We start from the raw sequence: 27,102 nt of genomic DNA, 5'->3' as shown, positions 1-27,102 counted from the left end.
TGATGTAAAGTTCCTCGCAGTTTAAGGAAGCTTCGTTTAGCTTCAAACAGAGCTCGCAGAACGCCTCCGCCACCGTAAGAAGTGCGTTCCCTAATTTGAGCGCTCATATTGATTTCTTAGCCCCTGAAATAAGGCAGGGGAAGATAGAACAAGACCCCTTCTGCACATTAGTGAGAGTGCTTTTGGGTCTCTATTAAACTCACTGAAACTCCACCGTGGCCGGGCCACCACAGTCTGCACACAGAGGGTCAAAAGGCTATTGTTTTAAAGGAATACTTCGTATTTTATCGACCGAATCTCTGTGGTGTGTATAGCCTGCGCTCAGTAGTTCTGTCACTATTCCAAGTCCCTAGAAATCAGGAAAAACCTGCTGAATCTAACCAGACCTGTAGTAGAATTCAATGGGCAGATTCTGAAGTAATGTCTGATTAGCTTAAGGTGTAGCATTGCTATCGGACCCTGAAAAGGCTTTCTGTGTTTTTGCTTATTTTAATAAATCTATAGTAGTATATTTGTATATATCTGCTATGCTAACTACTAGCATACTACATTTATGATGAGATTTTTAATACATATATGACATAAAAAATGAGGCCAAGGAAAAGCATATCCTCAGAGCTATATTTGTTAAACAGAAATGCAAAATAAATTATGATTTTTTGGCATGTGACTGTACTTTGTATGGCAGCTTTAACCTAGCTTTTCCACAGTGCTCATAACACAGGCATGACAGCAATCAACTGGCTCTACAGATAGAGGAGTCACCGCATGTGTACTTTCAGGCTGGGCAGAGTGAAATAAATCAGATTGGAGCTTTCTATGTGGTAATATGTCTTATATCACTGTATAAAAGATGCAAAAGTTTGTTAATTTTTATAGCGATAGTGAACGCTTATTCAGAACCAAGCTTGGAGCAGTAGTTTATCCCAGTTTTGTTTAATCAGAGTAATGGTAAATGCAATTGATACTTTAATTGTATTCTTAAACATGTGTTTTAACGTGTTAAAAATGACAAAAAAAAATAAGTTTCTAACATCTATGAGTTTGTTCAAATTTGTTCATTACATATCAACACTCCCAACATCAGTGACAGATAACGTTATTAAATGAAAGCATATATTTCGACATTTCTGTGGCCTCCCTAGCTCCACCTAGAGGCTATTTTGGTAGCTGCTGTCTGTGGCCTACCCTGTAACATTTGAAGTGTGTGATGAATGGAAAGATTCTATAAACTGTAAAAAATAAAATGGTGAAGCAGCACTCACTTGGGTCTGATTTGGAGAATGTGTCTTTATCCAGAAGATTCCTGGAGGAAGAAATAGAAGAAAAAAACAATCATGTGACGATGAAATATGAGCGCTCAGTTATACAGAGTTTAAACTGTAGCAGCTTATTGCTGTTGCGCATAAATAGTGATGAAGTGCCAGACATCATTATCATGACTCTGAAGAGTGCAGTAGGATCAGGTCTGAGTTCAGATGAAACATTAGTGGACTCGCTTTTTTGAAAAGCTCAGTCTCTGTCTGTGAATGAGAATATCGCGTAATGATGGAGTCAATTAAACCTCGGTTTGTGTTACAGCTTCAGTAACTTCACACTGAACCCGTTCAGTATACGATGAACAAAAAGTCCCAACACTTGACACCTTCTAGATACCACATCTAAAATTCACATTTACAACAATATAATTTTAATTATGTATTTTAAAATGTGTATTGTTTCATAAAACTATAAAGTAGAAATCCAATACAGGAATCCTGGATATGAAAACCCCTCTGAAGAGCTTTCTACACGAATCCCAGCCAAAGTTGTTGGTTCAGGAGTTCATTGTAGACTTCATTCCTGCACAGATGGTTAGATCCAGATAAGACCTGGGTTAGATCTGGGGTTGATCTGCTGGAATAAACACACAGAACCCCTAATATTGATTTCCTTCAGTACTGGAGTTCACTGACCCCAAAGGCCAAGTTAATAAAATGAGCTGCAGTGTTTCTGTAGGTATGTTCTTTTTTAAATTCTGATGCTTGGACGTTTAATATTTCCCTAATTTAAAAACAAATTCCTGTAAAGTCGTATTGGCCTCTAAATCTTCTGGAGAGCTCAGTTCTGAAAGCCAAATTACAGTTCTGGGTTCAGTAGCTGGGTTCACTGGTATCAACACTGGTTTCCCAGCATTGATGCTTGGAACCCATAAATCACTACTGAGTCGTAACCTAAAATCCAGTGAAGACATAATGGCCTTGAGTTTGAGAGAGCTCAACTCTGAAATCCCTGAAATACCCCACCCCCCCAAAGCCAGGTTTACAGTCCTACCTTACCAATTAACATCAACAACTGTAAATCACCTAATCACAGGCTGGCCTCCCTGCTGACTAAAGCTGTACCTAGCCCCACTGGCACCGTTAATGCATGCTCAATGCTACCAGTTCTATGTGAAATTTACGTGCTACATCATGCTACATGCTACATTTTCCCAAGTAAGCTGTGTTCTGCTTTTCCACAACCACTGACTAGACCATTCAGCTATTTCTGATCACTCCTTAGGTTCACTCCAGCTGCCCTTAGGTTCCGGCCCGTGATGCCGAACTGCACAAGCAGGGATGTGTCTGATTTGGCTACAAATCCCCTAAAACCACCACCAATCTCCACCAGTCTTACATGTGCCATCCGCGGTCCCTCACCTCAGCCGCCAAGTCCGCATACTTCAAATTCTTTCATCTACTGCATCCTCAAATAGAACCGTTAACTCTATGAAATAAACTATCTGTTTACTTTCAGAGTAGAGCACCACGTCTGGCCTCAGTGTAGTTAACACGATGCACTCGGGGACCTGCAGTTTTTTCCGACATCCACCAGCAATTTCCAATCTCGTGCTTCGCCCTATCTACCAATATTTGTAGCCTGCGCATGTTCTCGAAAACATTCCCCCTCACATATTAAAGTGTTGTTGCCAGGGCTGAGAAATCAGTGGGGGAGGGAAGGTCAGTTTAACGTGCTCTGAACAAAAAGCTTTCCAAACACTTCCACACACTCCAACCTTTAATGATATGGTGTCAGAAAGGAAAAAACAGAATCTGTGACCAAGAAAACTGAGGAAGGCTTGAATGAGTGAAGGCAGTTTGTTATGAATGCATGATAGAAAATGGGTGGTTGTGGGGAATACAGGAATAATCTGTTTTTATATAAAAATCAGAAATGACACCGCCCTCATTCACAGATAACTCTGTAACCCATATTCAGTAGCTGCTTTGTAGTCTTAGAAAAGGCCAGTGAAGTTGTATTGGTCTAAAAAACATCGCTGAAGAATCTGACTCTTAATTCCAGGCTAAATCAGAAAGCTGACGGGTTCGGTGTTCAGCAAACGTTTGCTGTACACCTCAATCCGGAGCAGGGTGTTTGATCTGCTGCAATAAACACTAAACTCCAGATATTGATTTCTAACATGGCTTTCTTTCACTGCAGGAACGAGGGGGAACCTGAGCTCTCAGCTCAGCCTCGAACAGCGAGCGTGTCATCACCTATCAGCGTCTAAATCTGAGATGACACATCTATCACAGGGCGCACACACACACACACATACACTCGCAATCAGATGTGATGGTGAATAGCAGTCATCAGAAGAAATAGCGAAGGCTGGGTGTCAGTAACAAAAGCAGCTCTGATTATAGACTTTCGTTGTTTACGTGTTCGTGTAATTCCTGAAACATCTTCTTCGCAGTGACCTCTCCCTCCCGCTCGTCCCCCCTCACCCCCCGATGTACAGAGGCTGCTTCTAGGTCTCAGTTCTCTGTGTTTATTTCTTGGAAGATGAGGATAATTATGATGTTGGAACAAGATGCAAGATTACAGCGATGATAATGTCAGGTAACACACGGAGGGAAAGGGCATCCACAGGAGCTTTTCCTCTCAGACTTATCTACACACTCTCTCTCTCTCTCTCATTCTCTCTTTCTCTCGCACTCCTTCTCCCTCTCTCTGTCTCTCTCTCACTCACTCTCCTTCTTTCTCTCTCTCCCTTTTCTCATTCTCTCTCTTACTTACTCTCCCTCTATCTCACTCTCTCTCTATCTCTCTCACACACTCTCCTTCTTTCTCTTGCTCTCTCTCTCTGTCTCTCTCCCTTTCTTCATTCTGTCTCCTACTCACTTACTCTTCCTCTTTCTCACTCTCTCTCTATCTCTCTCACACACTCTCCTTTCTCCTTCTCTCGGTCTCTCTCTTTCTCTCGCACTCCTTCTCCCTCTCTGTCTCTCTCTCACTCACTCTCCCTTTTTCTCTCTCTCTATTTCTCTCACACACTCTCCTTCTTTCTCTTGCTCTCTCTGTCTCTGTCTCTCTTCCTTTTCTCATTCTCTATTTCTCTCGCACTCCTCCCTTTCTCTGTCTCCTAGTCACTTACTCTTTCTCACTCTGTCACACACTCTCCTTCTTTCTCTTGCGCCCTTTCTCTCTATCTCTCTCACATACTCTCCTTCTTTCTCTTGCTCTCTCTCTCTGTCTATCTCTCACACACTCCTTTCTCATTCTCTCTCTCACACTCCTTCTCCCTTTCTCTGTCTCCTACTCACTCTCCCTCTATCTCTTCCCCTCTCTCTCTCTTTCTCTCTCTCTCTCTATCTCTCTCTCTCTCTCTCGCCTTCTGTTCAGACACGATTCTCACAATTGATCATTTTTTTCAGATAAAAGCAGAGCGTTTTTTTCCCCAAAACCTGAGTCAATCTGTTCTGGTTCTTGACCTTTAGTGAAAGGCCTCTCAAAGCAGAGAACACGAAATCTTGGACATCATCATCATCATCAGCCCCCCACCCCACACATATCAAAGTGGTGGGCTCTGGCACAGGACCACCCTGTGAATGTGGGACTATAATGTGTGACATTTCCAGCCGTGCAGTAAATGGCACATGACTAATCTTCCTGTAATGAACACCTGGGTTTGGAGCACGCAGCCTGCGCCTGAACATGACGCGGGGAGCACTCTGCAGGGAACAGGCCAGGGGCCAAAGTTGTCCAGACATTGTTCCTGCGGCGATGCTGGGTCTCAGCAGAGTGTTACATAATAAAATAGAGACTTATAGGAACATTTGCTATATCAGCAGATGATATATTATTTGGCGATAAATTAACAAAACTTCGGAATAATAATAAATTACAAAACATCTTATTAATTAATTTAAACGGGAACTATATGCAGTAATTATAGCTGACCATTTGATTATATTTTACATTGAAATGAACTGGAAGGTCTCCTGATTCAGTCTCTGGTGATGCCTCTGTTATAGTACGGAGCCCAAGAAAGCAGTACTGCCATCACTCACTCTGAGAGTCAAAGGTGGTCCCTTCTTCGTCCTCCAACACAAGCATAACTGAAACCAGCATGGGCATCTGTTATCTGTCAGTAGCTATGGCCACTTAATGTTCTCCTCCAAGCGTGTTGAGCTGTGCAGTCGTGTTGCATTTGCAGCATTTTATATGGGAAGCCGTTCAGGAAATAATTATAATGTACTTTGTACATATATATTGGTTTATGGAGAAACTACTTGGTTTAATGGCACATACATTGGTTTTAAACTGTTGGTTTGTATATATCGGTTTGTGAGTATATATTGGATTATCAGTTTATACATCGGTTTCCTAGCATATATATTGGTTTGTATGTATTGGTTTGTTGGTATATATATTGGACTCTCAGTACATACATTGGCTTATTAACATATACATTGGTTTCTTGGCATATATATTGGTTTGTGGATATATATATTGGTTTGTGGGTATAAATATCGGATTACCAGTACATACATTGGTTTTCCAGCGTATACATTGGTTTGTGTATATCGGTTTGTTGGTATATACATTGGTTTCTGGGCGCATATATTGGTTTGTTTATATCGGTTTGTGGGCATATATCGGTTTGTGGGCACATATATTGGTTTGTGGGGGCGTATATTGGCTTGTTTATATCGGTTTGTGGGCATATATTGGTTTGTGGGCGCATATATTGGTTTGTTTATATTGGTTTGTGGGCATATATTGGTTTGTGGGCGCATATATTGGTTTGTTGGCGCATATATTGGTTTGTTTATATCGGTTTGTGGGCATATATCGGTTTGTGGGCGCATATATTGGTTTGTTTATATCGGTTTGTGGGCATATATCGGTTTGTGGGCGCATATATTGGTTTGTGGGCGCGTATATTGGCTTGTTTATATCGGTTTGTGGGCATATATCGGTTTGTGGGCGCATATATTGGTTTGTTTATATCGGTTTGTGGGCATATATCGGTTTGTGGGCGCATATATTGGTTTGTTTATATCGGTTTGTGGGCATATATCGGTTTGTGGGCACATATATTGGTTTGTGGGGGCGTATATTGGCTTGTTTATATCAGTTTGTGGGCATATATTGGTTTGTGGGCGCGTATATTGGCTTGTTTATATCGGTTTGTGGGCATATATCGGTTTGTGGGCACATATATTGGTTTGTGGGGGCGTATATTGGCTTGTTTATATCGGTTTGTGGGCATATATCGGTTTGTGGGCGCATATATTGGTTTGTTTATATCGGTTTGTGGGCATATATATTGGTTTGTGTATATCGGTTTGTGGGCATATATCGGTTTGTGGGCATGTATTGGTTTGTGGGCGTGTATAATGGTTTGTGGGCGTGTATTTTGGTTTGTTTATATCGGTTTTTGGGCGCATATATATAGATTTGTTTATATCGGTTTGTGGGAGCATATATTGGTTTGTTTATACCTGTTTGTGGGCATATATATTGGATTCTGTGCTGCATGGTAGAAATTTGCCGCTCAGTGCTGTTCAGCGAGTAGCCTGTTTTGATTGTGCTGCGCGATTTTAATGAACCTCAGTTTGGGCAAACTTTTGACATATTCCAAATAAAACCGAGTGGCCCGGTGACAGAGCTCCGCGATTATAAATACTAAATAAAGGTCATAACAAAGATAACAAAGCTCAGACTAGCCGATTGGATTACGTTCTACAACAATGTGTTTTCTACGACGCTGAAGTTAGCTCCTGATTCGCAGAGCCGCGGTGAACGAAAGGGACTGTTCGATGTGTACATAATGCTGCGCACATTGCTTTTAACGCTTCATGGACTAATGAATAGCGCTAAATACAAGAAGTAACAAACTGTTTACCCTCACAACACACAAAACAAGCCATAAACATGTACGACATCTTTTCTTTGTTCAAGGTTTCCTTGTTCCTTTACTCAATTGACAATTATTTTGTTTATTTAATACTAAAGGTCTCTGCAGTTTAAAATACTTTAAAGAATCTTTATACATCATAAAACCAATAAATAGTAGGTATGTTAAACACATGTTTAAATATGGCATATTGAGCAATTATGTACAAAAAAATAATAAAAAATATGAGGCTGAGTTTCTGGAGGGACTGTGAGGTTCTTAATCACCTTGGGCCAGCACAACTACACATCCTAGGACAATTTCCCCCTGTAAGGAAAACATGGATTTAGCCTGGCCCGACCGAAATGATTTCATATTTTAAAACTTTAAAATTCCCTCCAGAATCTCAGTTTCACATTCATTTTGTTTTTTGGTGCACAATTGCTTAATATGCAATGTTTCCAGATTAAAATTAAAGTATCATATAAACAAACCAAACGTCGATTGAGTAAAGGAACAAAGAAAAGATGTCGTACATGTTTATGGCTTGTTTTGTGTGTTGTGAGGGTAAACAGTTTGTTACTTCTTGTATTTAGCGCTATTCATTAGTCCATGAAGCGTTAAAAGCAATGTGCGCAGCATTATGTACACATCGAACAGTCCCTTTCGTTCACCGCGGCTCTGCGAATCAGGAGCTAACTTCAGCGTCGTAGAAAACACATTGTTGTAGAACGTAATCCAATCGGCTAGTCTGAGCTTTGTTATCTTTGTTATGACCTTTATTTAGTATTTATAATCGTGGAGCTCTGTCACCGGGCCACTCGGTTTTATTTGGAATATGTCAAAAGTTTGCCCAAACTGAGGTTCATTAAAATCGCGCAGCACAATCAAAACAGGCTACTCGCTGAACAGCACTGAGCGGCAAATTTCTACCATGCAGCACAGAATCCAATATATATGCCCACAAACAGGTATAAACAAACCAATATATGCTCCCACAAACCGATATAAACAAATCTATATATATGCGCCCAAAAACCGATATAAACAAACCAAAATACACGCCCACAAACCATTATACACGCCCACAAACCAATACATGCCCACAAACCGATATATGCCCACAAACCGATATACACAAACCAATATATATGCCCACAAACCGATATAAACAAACCAATATATGCGCCCACAAACCGATATATGCCCACAAACCGATATAAACAAGCCAATATACGCCCCCACAAACCAATATATGTGCCCACAAACCGATATATGCCCACAAACCGATATAAACAAGCCAATATACGCGCCCACAAACCAATATATGCCCACAAACCGATATATGCCCACAAACCGATATAAACAAACCAATATATGCGCCCACAAACCGATATATGCCCACAAACCGATATAAACAAGCCAATATACGCGCCCACAAACCGATATATGCCCACAAACCGATATAAACAAGCCAATATACGCGCCCACAAACCAATATATGCGCCCACAAACCGATATATGCCCACAAACCGATATATGCCCACAAACCGATATAAACAAACCAATATATGCGCCCACAAACCAATATATGCGCCCACAAACCAATATATGCCCACAAACCAATATAAACAAACCAATATATGCGCCCACAAACCAATATATGCCCACAAACCGATATAAACAAGCCAATATACGCCCCCACAAACCAATATATGTGCCCACAAACCGATATATGCCCACAAACCGATATAAACAAACCAATATATGCGCCCAGAAACCAATGTATATACCAACAAACCGATATACACAAACCAATGTATACGCTGGAAAACCAATGTATGTACTGGTAATCCGATATTTATACCCACAAACCAATATATATATCCACAAACCAATATATATGCCAAGAAACCAATGTATGTTAATAAGCCAATGTATGTACTGAGAGTCCAATATATATACCAACAAACCAATACATACAAACCAATATATATGCTAGGAAACCGATGTATAAACTGATAATCCAATATATACTCACAAACCGATATATACAAACCAACAGTTTAAAACCAATGTATGTGCCATTAAACCAAGTAGTTTCTCCATAAACCAATATATATGTACAAAGTACATTATAATTATTTCCTGAACGGCTTCCCATAATTTTATATAGAATTTGTAGTCACTCATACTCACACCTGTGGACAGTTTTACACACTCACCCAGACACTCACACACTCACCCAGTCACCCACTAACTCACCCAGTCACCCACTCACTCACACACTCTCCCTGTCACTCACACACTCTCCCAGTCACTCACACACTCACCCAGTCACCCACACACTCACTCACTCAAACATTCACCCAGTCACTCACACACTCACCAAGTCACTCACACACGCACCCATTAACTCACACACTCACCCAGTCACACACACACTCACCCAGTCACACAGACACTCACCCAGTCACACACACACACTCACCCAGTCACTCACACACTCACCCAGTCACCCACTCACTCACACCCTCTCCCAGTCACCCACTCACTCACACCCTCTCCCAGTCACTCACACACTCACCCAGTCACTCACACACTCACCAATCACTCACACACTCACTCACTCACTCAAACATTCACCCAGTCACTCACACACTCACCAAGTCACTCACACACGCACCCATTAACTCACACACTCACCCAGTCACACAGACACTCACCCAGTCACACACACACACTCACCCAGTCACTCACACACTCACCCAGTCACCCACTCACTCACACCCTCTCCCAGTCACCCACTCACTCACACCCTCTCCCAGTCACTCACACACTCACCCAGTCACCCACTCACTCACACACTCTCCCAGTCACTCACACACTCACCAAGTCACTCACACACTCACCCAGTCACTCACACACTCACCAAGTCACTCACACACACACCAATTAACTCACTCTAATTTGTAGTCACTCATACTCACACCTGTGGACAGTTTTACACACTCACCCAGTCACTCACACACTCACCCAGACACTCACACACTCACCCAGTCACCCACTAACTCACAAACTCACCCAGTCACACACACACTCACCCAGTCACACACACACTCACCTAGTCACTCACACACTCACCCTGTCACTCACACACTCATCCAGTCACTCACACACTCACCCAGTCACTCACACACTCACTCACCTAGTCACTCACTCACCCAAAAACTCACACACTCACCAAGTCACTCACACACTCACCAGTCACTCACACACTCACCAAGTCACTCACACACGCACCCAGTCACACACACACTCACCCAGTCACACACACACACTCACCCAGTCACTCACACACTCACCCAGTCACTCACTCACTCACTCACTCACCCACTAACTCACACACTCACCAAGTCACTCACACACTCACCCAGTCACTCACACACTCACCCAGTCACTCCCAGTCACTCACACACTCACCCAGTCACTCCCAGTCACTCACACACTCACCCAGTCACTCACTCACTCACTTAGTCACTCACTCACCTAGTCACTCACTCACCCACTAACTCACACACTCACCAAGTCACTCACACACTCACCCACTAACTCACACACTCACCAGGTCACTTACACACTCACCCAGTCACTCACACACTCACCCACTAACTCAAACACTCATCCAGTCACACACTCTCACCCAGTCACACACACACACTCACCCAGTCACTCACACACTCACCCAGTCACTCACACACTCACCCATTAACTCACACACTCACCCAGTCACACACACACTCACCCATTAACTCACACACTCACCCAGTCACACACACACTCACCCATTAACTCACACACTCACCCAGTCACTCACTCACTCACTTAGTCACTCACACACTCACCCAGTCACTCACAGACTCACTCACACACTCACATCTGTGACCCCACCTGCAGCACCAGTATCTTAAGAAATGTAGATATCACTACGTAAATTGTGAAACAATGTTGCCCGGAATGAGAGTGCACATAGTGTGTGTGTGTGTGTGTGTGTGTGTGTGTGTATACGCTGAAATAACTAAGTACAATTCATGCATAAATGACATCACACTATGACATCATTTTTCAGTTATTTGTCCTTTCCTCATTGACCGAATGTTGTCTTAACCTTCCCTTCCCTCCCCTCCGTCTCAAGGAGAAAATAACCCCCTCTGAGTGGTCCGTCACTTTATTGCAGGGGCACAGTGCAAGTCGCATCACAACACAGAACACAGTAACTCACGGACATCTGAGTAAACACCTCCTACATCCATCATGACAGGATTAATGTGGGGAGCTGACACTGTTAATGTTAATCTTTTAACCACGTAAAAACCACATGTCCCTGCGCTGACCAGGAGACAAAGAGGACAGCGCACAGCGGACAGTACCCAGTCCACACTTCAAACGGGCTGTACCAAGAGAAGTCCTATTCTCATGGGTGTGATGTTGTACCAACTCCTCAACCCACGCAATCTATAGCCAGCAAACAAGCTTTAAAAGCAGGCCGTTTTGTAATACTGTGTTTTATGATGTCACAAAATCCTTAAATTATACATATACACATATTTAGCTTACAGCAGTTAAACCACACCCACACTGAAGTTGTAAAGGCCGTGTTGATACGTGCCATTTCAGAAACAGATTTGTTCACATTACAGACAGATACAGACCACATTTACGACTGTGGACTGTGATTCGTCCAAATCCCACCTGAGCAAAAAACTGGACCTGATTAACGAGGCTTGCAATGTGAATGTAGCCGAAGGGTTTTTCCACCTGCACTGCTTTCTGTTTGAGGCATAATACAGAGTAGCCAATCAGAACAGAGCTCATTGTAAGGGCTTTGTGCAATAGAGTGGTAAATGAAAATACTCTCTAAATATCAGCCCTGTCATTGGGAGATCATGAGTTTGATTCCCAGGGACGTCTCTGGCGTCGGAGACAGGATAATTGGCTTCACACTCTGTGGGTGGACATAATGTCCAAGCTTCTCCCTGGATCACTCAGCTTGTTGGGGGTGTTTGTCAGGTAACTGAATTAGGGAGTTAGTGTTCTCCTCCAAGTGTGTAGAGCACAAATTAATAATATATGGTTACGTGTCTCAAAGGAAGACTGTTTTATCCCATCCTCGTGGCTTGGGGACACTGGAAACTGACCATCACGTCTCGTAACAATGTAAATGTCTATAAACAAAGCCAGAATATATTTGACACTGGATTTCAGATGCATTTCCACATAGTGCTCACTCATGTTAATTATTTCCACACTCTTTCCCATGCACCTCTCACGATGTGGATGTCTGTGAAGTTCACGCAGTTTAACCCACCTTTCTATTCCACTGTCCATTAAGCAAGCATTGTCCCCACAGCGAGTTGGACCATTAAAACCCATTCACTGGAGGCTTGTCTTCGTCTATGCCTCGTCTATTGAAAATCAGGGCATTTTGTCTTGAGCCGAAGCTCCATTTCTCTCAGGAGGCCGACAAGCAGAGGGCTGGGGGGAATCCGAGAGGAGTGCTGGAGAAGACTTAATTACAGCCATTAAGAGCTGGGGATAAATATAACCGCGAGGCCCTCTGGCTCCTGGGGGGACGCCCCAGCTCAGCTCCTCCTGCTGCCCTCCCTCGAGCTCCAGTGTCTCGCTTTCTGTAATCCAGACCTACACACACCTCCTCGGCCTAATTAGACGCTCCCTGCCCTTGATCCGCACCGCGCAGAGGTCAGTGGAGAGGTGATTAACTGAGAGCCAGAGAATGATTTCTTGGTGGGTGGACCGTGCTCACGGAGAGTGAAAGTGAACTACACAGAGGGCAAAAATTGGAAATCTCAGTGGCCTGTGTATCACTTAACAGTTTGATTTTCTGACCATTTGAGGCTAAATACAAAAATATCTTTAGACTTTAGAAATTGTTCGGAAATGAAAATTTCATGTGTTTTTCCAATTTTCAAATTTTTAATTTCCACAAAATCAGAATTTCCAGAATATTTAAAAACGACTCTATACTCTATATTTCCCTTTTCATCCCCATTTCATCATCTGCATGTAAATCATAGACATATAAATAACGTAACATAATAACATCTTCATACTAGTAAAGGTCAGTGGAGCAGCATTTATATGGCCACACTGCAGTTACGGGAAAACTCAGTCAGGCCTCTACACTGCAGATTTGTCTGTGCTTGTTGTGGTTTTTGATGAGATAAATCCAGAGCAGGACTCTGAAATATTCATTCATTCATTATCTGTAAGCACTTATTCAATTCAGGGTTGCGGTGGGTCTGGAGCCTACCCAGAATCACAGGGCGCAAGACAGGAACACACCCTGCAGGGGGCACCAGTCCTTCACAGGGCGACACACACTCACACATGCACTCACACACTCACATCTACGGTCACTTTTGAGTCGCCATTCCACCTACCAATGTGTGTTTTTGGAGCATGGGAGGAAACCAGAGCACCTGGAGGAAACCCACGCAGACACAGGGAGAACACACCACACTCCTCACAGACAGTCGCCCGGAGGAAACCCACGCAGACACAGGGAGAACACACCACACTCCTCAAGGACCGGAGCGGTACTTGAACCCACAACCTCCAGGTCCCTGAAGCTGTGTGACTGCAACACTACCTGCTGGTCCATCGTGATGCCCCGTTTTTTCATTTTTTGGAATTTTACATTTTGAGAAGCAGAAATCAAAGTTTAAACAATTGTAAAAACTAATGCAATTTCATTACTCAGATTTTCTATTTTTGTATTTAGCTTCAAACCATCAAAACTGAATTGATAAACATTACACGCAACCCCATTGACATCTTAACAATTAGAATTTGAATCAATTTGAATCAAATTGCTTGCACACAGAGGGATTTGTTCTCCTCGTTTGACCCAATCCGTGCAGTGAAACACACCTTTACACACACACAAACACACACTGGGGGAAGCAGTGGGCAGTTGAGGGTAAGGTGCCTCAAAGGCACTTCAGTCATGACTTGCCAGGTCTGGGGATCGAACCAGCAACCTTCTGGTTACACGCCCAGTTCCCTCACCACCAAGCCTTTTGAATTGTTGATGAATGAGACTGTGCTCAACACCTAATGTCAGTCAGAGGTGTGTAATTCTCCCATGCCTCTGGGATGTAGAGTGGTGTCTGTGATCCAGAACTAATCCCCTTACATCAGATCACCAGAGTCAGTTTACCTACCCATGCCCACCGTGAACATCAGAGGACCTGGACTAAACCAAGTGGAGCGGTGGTGAAGGCTGTGATAAAACACAAAATGACCCGACCTAGGTCTTGAGAAACACTGGGATTTATGGGAAGAACGTCTTGTGCTCAGTGTTCTGTGGTGCCTCGCTGCCAGATGTTATCGGAGGACGAGGTGGAGAGAGCACGGAGGTCTTTGAAGAGACTTTTGCAGGAGAACTGTGAGCAGCACGTTTGATCAGCGGCTCGCTAGAAACAACAAGGTACACACGCAGAGAAAATGTTCAGCCGAGTCCCCCACCAGAGAGATGCTGTCTTCTCCGGAGACAATGAGACAATGCCGGGTCTATTTTCAGGAGCCGCCTCCTGCTTTGGTTCAGATGTTTTAGCACATCAGTGTTCCCTCCCTTCCTCTCTCTCTCTCTCTCTCTCTCTCTCTCTCTCTCTCTCTCTCTCTCTCTCTCTCTGTCTAACTACATTCTCTGGAATCAGACTTCCCTCGCTATCGACTCTCAGGCTTTGATCTCTGAAACACAGCACTCAGACCTCAAATCAATGCCCTGGTGTGACAGCTCTCACTGTGTGTGCCTCTGTGTGTGTGTGTGTGTGTGTGTGTGTGCGCATTGCTGACATTTGCACAAGCTGGAAAAGAAGACAAGCTTTACCATCATAACAAGCTATAAGGTGTTGACAGTCCAATCAACACTTTTTTCCAACTCAGTCCACATCTCTGTCTAAGACTGAGGGTGAAATCTAGGAACAGTAAACGTCCAAAATTAACATTAGAAAACCATAGATCCATACGTACTAGACTGTACGAGGGTGAGCCTCATTTCACCTCTTTACTCTAACACAAGGCCAATTAATGCTTCTGCACTGACGCAAGGCCCTACTCCGCAGCCTGCTGTTGAGTGTTAACAGGCCAAAGCACTAGGGCTCAATCTCAAATATCTTCCTCTACACCAGGTAATACACAGTGTAGTACTGTAGTAGTATATTTATGAATCTGTAAGGTGCACTATTTAGGGAATAGGTCACCAACTGAAACAGAGACATGCGCTCTCAAAACTGAAGGTGCTACAAAAAGGTACTTTTTAAACGTTTAAAGTCATAGTTCACGATTGTAATAAAAAAAAAAAACACTGTCCATAAAAATCAGAAGATGTTTCCTCGCCATTTGCTAGCTCTCCAGTTTATTTACGTGCTGGAACCCAGTCTGACGGTTTACAAAGCCCGGGTGTCTATAAATGAGTAAAAAAAAAAAAAAAAAACAGGCTCGGTACTGTATGTTAGTCTCTCTTTCTGCTCATGGCAGAGGTATCTTCTTTAAAAAAAGAGAGAACTCCAAACGTCAAAAAGCATGAAAGAAAATGAGGATATTGCTCCATTCCTGCTCCACTGATGGGTAATATTGACTTATTTTTGCTGTTTCAGATCACTAAAGGTGGAAATGTCTCCAAAAGTGCTATAAAACAAAACAACTTGAGTTACAAATGAGTTTCTGTTGTAATTCAAACACTGAATATAAACTTACAGATAAGTTCAACTTCATCCATGTACAAAAACACTCGTTTTTTTCCTCTCAAACACACAGTTCCAACTTATACGATGCTTAGCTTAGGAATGTAAACAACCAGAGAGAACTGCAATTGCCACAATTGTAGACATTCCTTTTAAAAGGTTCTTCATGGTTCTTTATGGAACCAAAAGTGGTTCTTCAATGGCATTGGTCAAATGACACCTTGTAGCACTTTTAGTTTTAACCATGTATTGTCCCCATGTGTTCCTGCTCCTCGATTGTTCTTGTTTTTTGGAGGTGTCCATATTTTTCTATTCCACAAACTGCCTGCAGTCTCTGTAGTGTGGAGGAGTTCATATTTCTGGACTTCCTTGATTTAACTTGAACAATGTTTGTTCGACTGAGGACCAATCACAGTTGTTGTGGTCTGCATTAATGTGATGTTTGGTTACATTTGCATCAGACTACAGCGTAGGTTAATGGTGTAGGATCCATGTCTACGTGGGGCCTGTGTGTTACTTACAGTGTAAGCTCGATACAGAAGCGTATATAGGCCTTTAGCCCTACCTCTCTGTTTTGCCGAGGGATAGGGTGGTCTCAATTTTTGAGAAAGAGGTGTAAGGTGTATGTCCTAGAAACAGCCACAGCCTACTGTTACAGAGCTGTTTGACTGAGGAATCACTCATTAATAGTGAATTAGGTTAAGCCCCACTTTGCCCCTTAACCCTGTCCCATACCTACACTGTTCTGAACTGAAGAATTGGTTTTCTGCTTAACTCTGTGTCAAAGGCAGTGACGGACCTCCACACATTTTCTCCATTGTTCCACGGATGGGTGACTCAACATATGAAAAAGTATGGATTGTTAGAAATGGAAACCGTATAGGAACACTGTCACCCGAAGTAGAAAAGCCTAGATATGAAGTGAAAGGAGGACGGACACACAAAAGCAACGGTGTGCTCTCCTGCACGGTGGCCACATCTTCAAACAGCTTCTCTAACAGCTTCCCCTCGAGGCTTCCTCTGTGGATCGTCACATTTATACATCATTCATAAAAACCCTTGCAGTCTCTTACATAATGCGGTCTGATCTAGCTCACGGAAATGGGATACTTACTCGTGGACGCCTCTGTCCTGCCACATCCCAGACAGCCATTCACCAGCCAAATAAAAAAAGTTTCACAACTCTCCAGCTTTGATCACCACTTTTTTCTACTCCCCAACTTTGTAAAGTACCCCCCCTCAGCAAAAAACGTTCTTTATCAAACAGATAGTTCCGGCAGCCATTTTCTAAGCCATTGTACAGTACATGATATAAGCTCATCCATGACCACCTCACAACATGGGGTAAGAGTTGGGGTTTTTTGCAGCACTGCACTGAAATCAATGGGGAGGGGGGGGGGGGGGGGGGTAGGGAGGGTCGGTTTCCTACCCTCCTTCTAAAGTTGCTTAGTGCAGTTTCTGCAGTGCTGAGCCCAGAGTAGCCAGACAGAGGCTATATTCTCCTTATTACAGGTCAGTGAAGCATTATAGTGATTTTGAAGCTGTGATTTCAAGGTAAAAGCATTACATAGTGTCCCTTTTATGTGCCAATATGGACAACAATGATATGTAAATCATTATGTTTTAAGGAGACGTGATGTGTCAGAGTTAAAGTTAGGGCTAGAGTTTGGTGGTGGTCCTGTGGGCACTGAGTCTGTAGTTGTAGAACTTAGACAATGAGTGTAGAACCAAGGTGGTGGCTTTAATGTTGTGGCCGATTATGATTGAATTATAATGCTGAAGGAGTGCATTTAGTCAGAGATTATTGCTGCACTGCTGCTTAGTATTCTTTATTCCAGGACACAGAGGACCCCAATTGATCAGACGCAGTAATTAAAATCACCCCAGAGAATAAATGATAAGGCCTCCACCTCAGGATCATCTGTGCGCTGGCCCGTGTGTGTGGTCCAGAGTGGTCAAGACAAAGTAAGTCTAAGACTGCTTCAGGTCATTCTCAGAGTGGGTCAAGGGGGTATGAGGCCCCCCCAGGCGCTGGACTGTGGTGCAGAGGACCTGCGTTCACTGGAAGCTATGAAATGGAAGCTAATTGTAGTCACAGAGAAGTGATGATAACACCTCAGCCTCAATTGTGTTCTGGCTGATGTCTATCTGCTGTGGTCCAGTCTGAGCACTGACTTCTGCTCTCTTCCAAACAGCTCTCACACGACCAGCAGCACATTTAATCTAGGCACTGGGGTCGATCACAAAGCTAAAGTGACCCTTTAGCCCCTTGGCCACATTTAGACTTCTTTGAGTGTTAGCACACAGTCCTTAGGGAGAAAACACACACACACACACACACACACACACAGACACACACACACACACACACACACAGAGACATAGCTTCCTGGTGAAAACAACCATCATGTAAAAGCATGTGACTTTTCCTTAGGGGGCCGGTCATTTCTCACTTCTCCAGCATCCCTTCACATGTGCATACACATACACACAGCTCTAAGGCAGTGGGGTCCATCCAGATGCTCCATTAGCAAAGACCTGTTGTAATCTCAGAGCTGGAGATAAGAGGGAGTGCAGTTAGAGAAGAGCGAGTGATGACCGAAAGATGGAACACTGTGTGATCATTGGACTCTAAAGTGTGTGTGTGTGTGTGTGTGTGTGTGTGTGTGTGTGCGAGAGAGAGAGAGAGAGAGAGAGAGAGAGAGAGAGAGGGCTTGGAGAGATGGGGTGAACATAGAAAGAAAGAAAGAAAGAAAGAAAGAAAGAAAGAAAGAAAGAAAGAAAGAAAGAATTCAAAACCACATAGAGAAGATTCCGTTTTATAGTGTATGTGAGTGAGAGAGAGAAAGAGAGAGAGCGAGAGAGAATGAAAGAGAGAGAGAAAGAGAGAGAGAGAGAGAAGGAAAGAGGGAGAGATAGAAAGAGAGAAAGAGAAAAAGAGAGAGAGAGAGAAAGAAAGAAAGAAGAGAGAGAGAGAGGCAGAAGTGTGTGGGTAATGAGGGAGATTTGAAAGTAATGAGCAGCTCCTGCTTCACTGTTTAAGGCTCACTGCTTCCTATCACTATCCCTCATTTTCCCTCCTTCTCTCTGTACCTCACTCCACACTCTGCCCTCCTGTAACTGCCTGGTCTTCTCTCTCTCTCTCTCTCCCTCTCTCTCTCTCTCTCTCTCATATATACTGGCCCTAAGCTTATTTACATATTGTCAGTTTTAAAGGCACATCAGAGGATAAGGAAAAATAAAGATTCTCGATGCGAACTCTCACAAGTTCAATACTCACTTCACTCATCACTTATGGATGCCTTGTACGCTCCATGTCCTGGCATTTTTAAAGTTCCCTTATTTAGAGATTCCAGCAACAGTGGCCATTGCAAACACATGCACAGCTTGGACATGTCTACCGTGTTCAATGCCAAGAGTTAGCTACAGGGGAATAAACCCCAAGCCTTTGAGCCATGGAGCAGTGCCACTGGGACGTGCTGGAAGTGGCGTATATGATCCACAACTAATCATGCAGCATCGGTATCTGAGGGTAGAGGCTGTTACTGCAGTAAAGAGGACAAAGTTCCTGTTAAAATAAAATCACATTGCTTTCACTCTGTAGATGTACATCAGTCCTCATGTACAAACACAGCTGCATATGCAACACATATCATAGAGTGCCTCTGAAACATCAAATAACACTAAGCTGCATAATTCATGAGGAGCCTGTTCAATGAGAACAAGGCCGACAACTCCTACAAAATGGATACACTGGGCTTTAATGATGTGAGGGATATCTCTTCAGCCATAATTTGGTCTGTTTTTTCAAATACGTTTCAATACAGCTCCCTACTCTGGTGGGGTGGGGTTGACTTCATGGAAAGCGTGTGGGCGGAGGTGTTAGGCTTCGTGCAGTTCAGCTCACACTCCAGCCTCATACTCCCTTCACCTCCTCTAGTGCTCCAACTTGGAAAAATATGCACAGAACAGCCAGGAAGGAGACTGTGTGTGCATGTAAACTCCATGTGGAGAATTAGCTATGACTGACTGGGTGGGCCTTGATCCGGTTTGGTTCCACTCAGGCCCAACCATGGCTATGCCTCTGCTCCAGGTGATGGTCATATAACCAGTGGCGGATACTGGTCTTTCAAGGAGGGGAAGCTCAATTTCGGCCTACATCATAAAATGTGTCGGTTTATTTATACGTAAATTCTACCCTCCGTTCCTTTTCAAGAAAATGATCTGTGACACTGTCGTACAAATAAGGCGTCTTTTCCAGGGACTTGACTAGTGTCCTCTCAATGGCCAGCAGAGCTAGGCTGCTTAAATGGCCTTGGCCCATGTGAAGTGTGTCCGCCTGTGAGTGCTTTGTGACGGTGGAGGGGCTCAGCAGCACCCGCTGGACAGAAACTGCGATAGAAGTCAGAAAGAGTGAGAAGTCAGTCTCCAAACACAAGCAGCTACAAAAAACCCCACCAGAAATAGAAGCTCGATTTGTCGCTAGTCATTTTTAACAAAGAAAATGCCGCTAAGAGATTTAAGAAAGTCTCCGGTTCAACTCAGAACAGAATGAAAATGTACTGCTCCCACGGAGCTTTACACCAAAGGATCGCTGATTCGCTCATTTCGCTGTCAATCAGAAAGGGATTCAGCCTCATACAGATCATCCAATCATCATGCAGAAGCTGAGCGTCCAGTTGTTGTGGTCTGCATTAATGTGATGTTTGGTTACATTTGCATCAGACTACAGCGTAGGTTAATGGTGTAGGATCCATGTCTACGTGGGGCCTGTGTGTTACTTACAGTGTAAGCTCGATACAGAAGCGTATATAGGCCTTTAGCCCTACCTCTCTGTTTTGCCGAGGGATAGGGTGGTCTCAATTTTTGAGAAAGAGGTGTAAGGTGTATGTCCTAGAAACAGCCACAGCCTACTGTTACAGAGCTGTTTGACTGAGGAATCACTCATTAATAGTGAATTAGGTTAAGCCCCACTTTGCCCCTTAACCCTGTCCCATACCTACACTGTTCTGAACTGAAGAATTGGTTTTCTGCTTAACTCTGTGTCAAAGGCAGTGACGGACCTCCACACATTTTCTCCATTGTTCCACGGATGGGTGACTCAACATATGAAAAAGTATGGATTGTTAGAAATGGAAACCGTATAGGAACACTGTCACCCGAAGTAGAAAAGCCTAGATATGAAGTGAAAGGAGGACGGACACACAAAAGCAACGGTGTGCTCTCCTGCACGGTGGCCACATCTTCAAACAGCTTCTCTAACAGCTTCCCCTCAAGGCTTCCTCTGTGGATCGTCACATTTATACATCATTCATAAAAACCCTTGCAGTCTCTTACATAATGCGGTCTGATCTAGCTCACGGAAATGGGATTCTTACTCGTGGACGCCTCTGTCCTGCCACATCCCAGACAGCCATTCACCAGCCAAATAAAAAAAGTTTCACAACTCTCCAGCTTTGATCACCACTTTTTTCTACTCCCCAACTTTGTAAAGTACCCCCCCTCAGCAAAAAACGTTCTTTATCAAACAGATAGTTCCGGCAGCCATTTTCTAAGCCATTGTACAGTACATGATATAAGCTCATCCATGACCACCTCACAACATGGGGTAAGAGTTGGGGTTTTTTGCAGCACTGCACTGAAATCAATGGGGAGGGGGGGGGGGGGGGGGGGGTAGGGAGGGTCGGTTTCCTACCCTCCTTCTAAAGTTGCTTAGTGCAGTTTCTGCAGTGCTGAGCCCAGAGTAGCCAGACAGAGGCTATATTCTCCTTATTACAGGTCAGTGAAGCATTATAGTGATTTTGAAGCTGTGATTTCAAGGTAAAAGCATTACATAGTGTCCCTTTTATGTGCCAATATGGACAACAATGATATGTAAATCATTATGTTTTAAGGAGACGTGATGTGTCAGAGTTAAAGTTAGGGCTAGAGTTTGGTGGTGGTCCTGTGGGCACTGAGTCTGTAGTTGTAGAACTTAGACAATGAGTGTAGAACCAAGGTGGTGGCTTTAATGTTGTGGCCGATTATGATTGAATTATAATGCTGAAGGAGTGCATTTAGTCAGAGATTATTGCTGCACTGCTGCTTAGTATTCTTTATTCCAGGACACAGAGGACCCCAATTGATCAGACGCAGTAATTAAAATCACCCCAGAGAATAAATGATAAGGCCTCCACCTCAGGATCATCTGTGCGCTGGCCCGTGTGTGTGGTCCAGAGTGGTCAAGACAAAGTAAGTCTAAGACTGCTTCAGGTCATTCTCAGAGTGGGTCAAGGGGGTATGAGGCCCCCCCAGGCGCTGGACTGTGGTGCAGAGGACCTGCGTTCACTGGAAGCTATGAAATGGAAGCTAATTGTAGTCACAGAGAAGTGATGATAACACCTCAGCCTCAATTGTGTTCTGGCTGATGTCTATCTGCTGTGGTCCAGTCTGAGCACTGACTTCTGCTCTCTTCCAAACAGCTCTCACACGACCAGCAGCACATTTAATCTAGGCACTGGGGTCGATCACAAAGCTAAAGTGACCCTTTAGCCCCTTGGCCACATTTAGACTTCTTTGAGTGTTAGCACACAGTCCTTAGGGAGAAAACACACACACACACACACACACACACACAGACACACACACACACACACACACACAGAGACATAGCTTCCTGGTGAAAACAACCATCATGTAAAAGCATGTGACTTTTCCTTAGGGGGCCGGTCATTTCTCACTTCTCCAGCATCCCTTCACATGTGCATACACATACACACAGCTCTAAGGCAGTGGGGTCCATCCAGATGCTCCATTAGCAAAGACCTGTTGTAATCTCAGAGCTGGAGATAAGAGGGAGTGCAGTTAGAGAAGAGCGAGTGATGACCGAAAGATGGAACACTGTGTGATCATTGGACTCTAAAGTGTGTGTGTGTGTGTGTGTGTGTGTGTGTGTGTGTGTGCGAGAGAGAGAGAGAGAGAGAGAGAGAGAGAGAGAGAGGGGGCTTGGAGAGATGGGGTGAACATAGAAAGAAAGAAAGAAAGAAAGAAAGAAAGAAAGAAAGAAAGAAAGAAAGAAAGAAAGAAAGAAAGAATTCAAAACCACATAGAGAAGATTCCGTTTTATAGTGTATGTGAGTGAGAGAGAGAAAGAGAGAGAGCGAGAGAGAATGAAAGAGAGAGAGAAAGAGAGAGAGAGAGAGAAGGAAAGAGGGAGAGATAGAAAGAGAGAAAGAGAAAAAGAGAGAGAGAGAGAAAGAAAGAAAGAAGAGAGAGAGAGAGGCAGAAGTGTGTGGGTAATGAGGGAGATTTGAAAGTAATGAGCAGCTCCTGCTTCACTGTTTAAGGCTCACTGCTTCCTATCACTATCCCTCATTTTCCCTCCTTCTCTCTGTACCTCACTCCACACTCTGCCCTCCTGTAACTGCCTGGTCTTCTCTCTCTCTCTCTCTCCCTCTCTCTCTCTCTCTCTCTCTCATATATACTGGCCCTAAGCTTATTTACATATTGTCAGTTTTAAAGGCACATCAGAGGATAAGGAAAAATAAAGATTCTCGATGCGAACTCTCACAAGTTCAATACTCACTTCACTCATCACTTATGGATGCCTTGTACGCTCCATGTCCTGGCATTTTTAAAGTTCCCTTATTTAGAGATTCCAGCAACAGTGGCCATTGCAAACACATGCACAGCTTGGACATGTCTACCGTGTTCAATGCCAAGAGTTAGCTACAGGGGAATAAACCCCAAGCCTTTGAGCCATGGAGCAGTGCCACTGGGACGTGCTGGAAGTGGCGTATATGATCCACAACTAATCATGCAGCATCGGTATCTGAGGGTAGAGGCTGTTACTGCAGTAAAGAGGACAAAGTTCCTGTTAAAATAAAATCACATTGCTTTCACTCTGTAGATGTACATCAGTCCTCATGTACAAACACAGCTGCATATGCAACACATATCATAGAGTGCCTCTGAAACATCAAATAACACTAAGCTGCATAATTCATGAGGAGCCTGTTCAATGAGAACAAGGCCGACAACTCCTACAAAATGGATACACTGGGCTTTAATGATGTGAGGGATATCTCTTCAGCCATAATTTGGTCTGTTTTTTCAAATACGTTTCAATACAGCTCCCTACTCTGGTGGGGTGGGGTTGACTTCATGGAAAGCGTGTGGGCGGAGGTGTTAGGCTTCGTGCAGTTCAGCTCACACTCCAGCCTCATACTCCCTTCACCTCCTCTAGTGCTCCAACTTGGAAAAATATGCACAGAACAGCCAGGAAGGAGACTGTGTGTGCATGTAAACTCCATGTGGAGAATTAGCTATGACTGACTGGGTGGGCCTTGATCCGGTTTGGTTCCACTCAGGCCCAACCATGGCTATGCCTCTGCTCCAGGTGATGGTCATATAACCAGTGGCGGATACTGGTCTTTCAAGGAGGGGAAGCTCAATTTCGGCCTACATCATAAAATGTGTCGGTTTATTTATACGTAAATTCTACCCTCCGTTCCTTTTCAAGAAAATGATCTGTGACACTGTCGTACAAATAAGGCGTCTTTTCCAGGGACTTGACTAGTGTCCTCTCAATGGCCAGCAGAGCTAGGCTGCTTAAATGGCCTTGGCCCATGTGAAGTGTGTCCGCCTGTGAGTGCTTTGTGACGGTGGAGGGGCTCAGCAGCACCCGCTGGACAGAAACTGCGATAGAAGTCAGAAAGAGTGAGAAGTCAGTCTCCAAACACAAGCAGCTACAAAAAACCCCACCAGAAATAGAAGCTCGATTTGTCGCTAGTCATTTTTAACAAAGAAAATGCCGCTAAGAGATTAAAGAAAGTCTCCGGTTCAACTCAGAACAGAATGAAAATGTACTGCTCCCACGGAGCTTTACACCAAAGGATCGCTGATTCGCTCATTTCGCTGTCAATCAGAAAGGGATTCAGCCTCATACAGATCATCCAATCATCATGCAGAAGCTGAGCGTCCGGGCCAGCCGAGGCCAGCCCACTGCCCCATAGACCCCCAGAGACGCTGAGCGTCCGATGGGCGGGACAAAGCCCAGCATTTATTCAATGACTCTGCATATAACATATATGGGAAAACCACCATGAGCCCAGTTTGTGGCAGGAGATTACAATCTGAGTCGTCCATTTTTAAAATTATGAAGAAACTGGAAATCACAACAACCCCATACCAGAAAAAAGGTTTCCCACCACCCCAAACCCTTATACCACGCTCTATGGAACTGCATCAACCACCATGTACCATGTTGTCCCATATTCCTCCAAGTACAGGGACCACTCCCATGTCCACTGCACATCAAAGACCTCAGTGTGGATACAGTGAAACCCACTGGCATGATACCCCCCACCTATCCACCACCCCCTCTCTAGAAAAACCTGATGCAATCATTTCATGCTTCCCATCCCACCTCTTCGCAGCATGGCAGAGGGATTTAAAGACAAAATATCATCCGCATGAAATATGAAAGAGAGAGAGAGCGCAACGCTTCATCAGTGGAGGCCTGCAGGTGTAAACATACACCACAGCACCAAATGAAAACAAGAATCCAGCAACTGAATTATATCGTTCTCACTGGAAGGCATTGCCGGGGGTTGGTGTTGAGGGGATTGACTCATCACTATAACTAAAAGCAAAGAAGAACGAGTGCGTTTTAAGTCTCAGCTCCATTTGAAACACCTGCTGTGTCCAGAGAATATGTTACGTCAGAGTGGTGTTTGCAATCTTGTGGTAAAATGATGCTGATTCGCAGGACGAGTGATCATCATGAACAACCCCAACACTGGTCAGCTATAACATGAATTACCTCCTTGTTTCTACACTCAGTGTCCATTTTATCAGCTCCACTGATCATACAGGAGCACTTTGTAGATCTAAAAATACAGACTGTAGTCTATTCTTTTCTCTGATTTAAAAAAAAAACTTCTTTCCCAAGATTCATTATAATGGCCTGCAATCAGAGCAGTTCCCAGTGGTTGTATGGCATGTTTGTGCAATGCATGCTGGGTAGTGTAGTGAAAGAAGACAAAACCATGAATTCTGTCGTGGTGCTTTTCCACTGCAAGGTACCTACGCTACCCAACTTTTTTGCTTTTCCATTAAGCAAACTGGGTATTTTTAAGGTACCTGCTCAATCATGGCTCAAGTGAACTGAGTAGGGACTAAACCATGACGTGTAAACCTTGCAAATCACTGATTGGCCAGAGACTTATCAGTTAGGAAGTAATATAGACACTAAGCACAAACTAGCCATTTGTAACATCTCCAACCTACAACAGAGATCACTTTCTTTTTTATCCGACTCATAGTGGCAGCTCTTATAGTAATGCCATGGACTTTGGAAGAGGTATAAACCTTCCTTGGATAGATGGCCAACAAAATACTTTATCAAGAGCTGGATTGTGCAACAAGGAATGGAAAAACTTGTGGTTTCCAAAGCCTGCAGTTCCCATTAGAAACAATTTATTGCAACATCACAAATTACATTTCAGAGGGGTGGGGGGGCATTTTAGTAAAAAAATAAACATGCACCAGGTACTCAAAAATGAGTAGAGCTGAGCAGTGTATGTACCATGCAGTGGAAAAGCACAACCAGAGTGAAGACCTATTAAATGCTATGTTTAGGACAGATTGTACCAGCTAAGCACAGCTTGTCGCTATTTCCAATGCACATTTTAGCTAGTGTTCAATTTGCAGCACTCAGGTTTATACTCATCAAAATATCTTCAGGGCTTGTCTAAATAATGATTAGACAGCTTTCATGCCCATCGCAAGCATAAAAGCATACACTGAAGTCTTGTTTTGCCTTTTAAGTGTTTTTTAAATAAACACATGTAAGTTTGAGAGCTGACTTCACTCCACATGGGTAAGATGCATGGCATACAGCCCTACGCTATGTGTTTCTCCAGGCTAGCAGTTTTTGCAAGCGAGGTCAAACTTCTAAAAGACAAGATGGTAATTTATTAAACAGCCCCTCTGACGAACCTTTGGCAGGTGGAGACTTTTGACATGCCCCATCTACAGATGTTGGTGCGTTCCTTTGGCTTTTAATGATATTTTCATGAGCTCCACCGATTCGACACAGCACTGGCAACCAGGGCACGGCTGATTACAGCAGGCTTTATATGCCTCCGCAGGCTTAGTGTCACTGCTGGTTCTACACGTGAGGGTGACATGGCGGTGGAGCCGCTG

The 27,102-nt window shown here is 43.7% G+C and overlaps 1 protein-coding gene across 1 annotated transcript in view; it reads right to left on the bottom strand.

The window, feature by feature from the left end:
* cpne5b (copine Vb) overlaps positions 1–27,102 on the bottom strand; it is a 188,113-nt gene that overhangs the window by 140,105 nt on the left and 20,906 nt on the right. Inside the window, exon 2 of the mRNA XM_066672265.1 lies at positions 1,266–1,306. Coding sequence (XP_066528362.1) covers positions 1,266–1,306 — 41 coding nt within the window. The remainder of the gene's footprint in view (positions 1–1,265; positions 1,307–27,102) is intronic.

Source organism: Hoplias malabaricus, chromosome 5, assembly GCF_029633855.1.
Source record: "Hoplias malabaricus isolate fHopMal1 chromosome 5, fHopMal1.hap1, whole genome shotgun sequence".
NCBI lineage: Eukaryota > Metazoa > Chordata > Actinopteri > Characiformes > Erythrinidae > Hoplias > Hoplias malabaricus.
The sequence above is the reverse complement of the archived record's forward strand: the minus strand, read 5'-3'. Positions and strand labels throughout refer to the sequence as shown.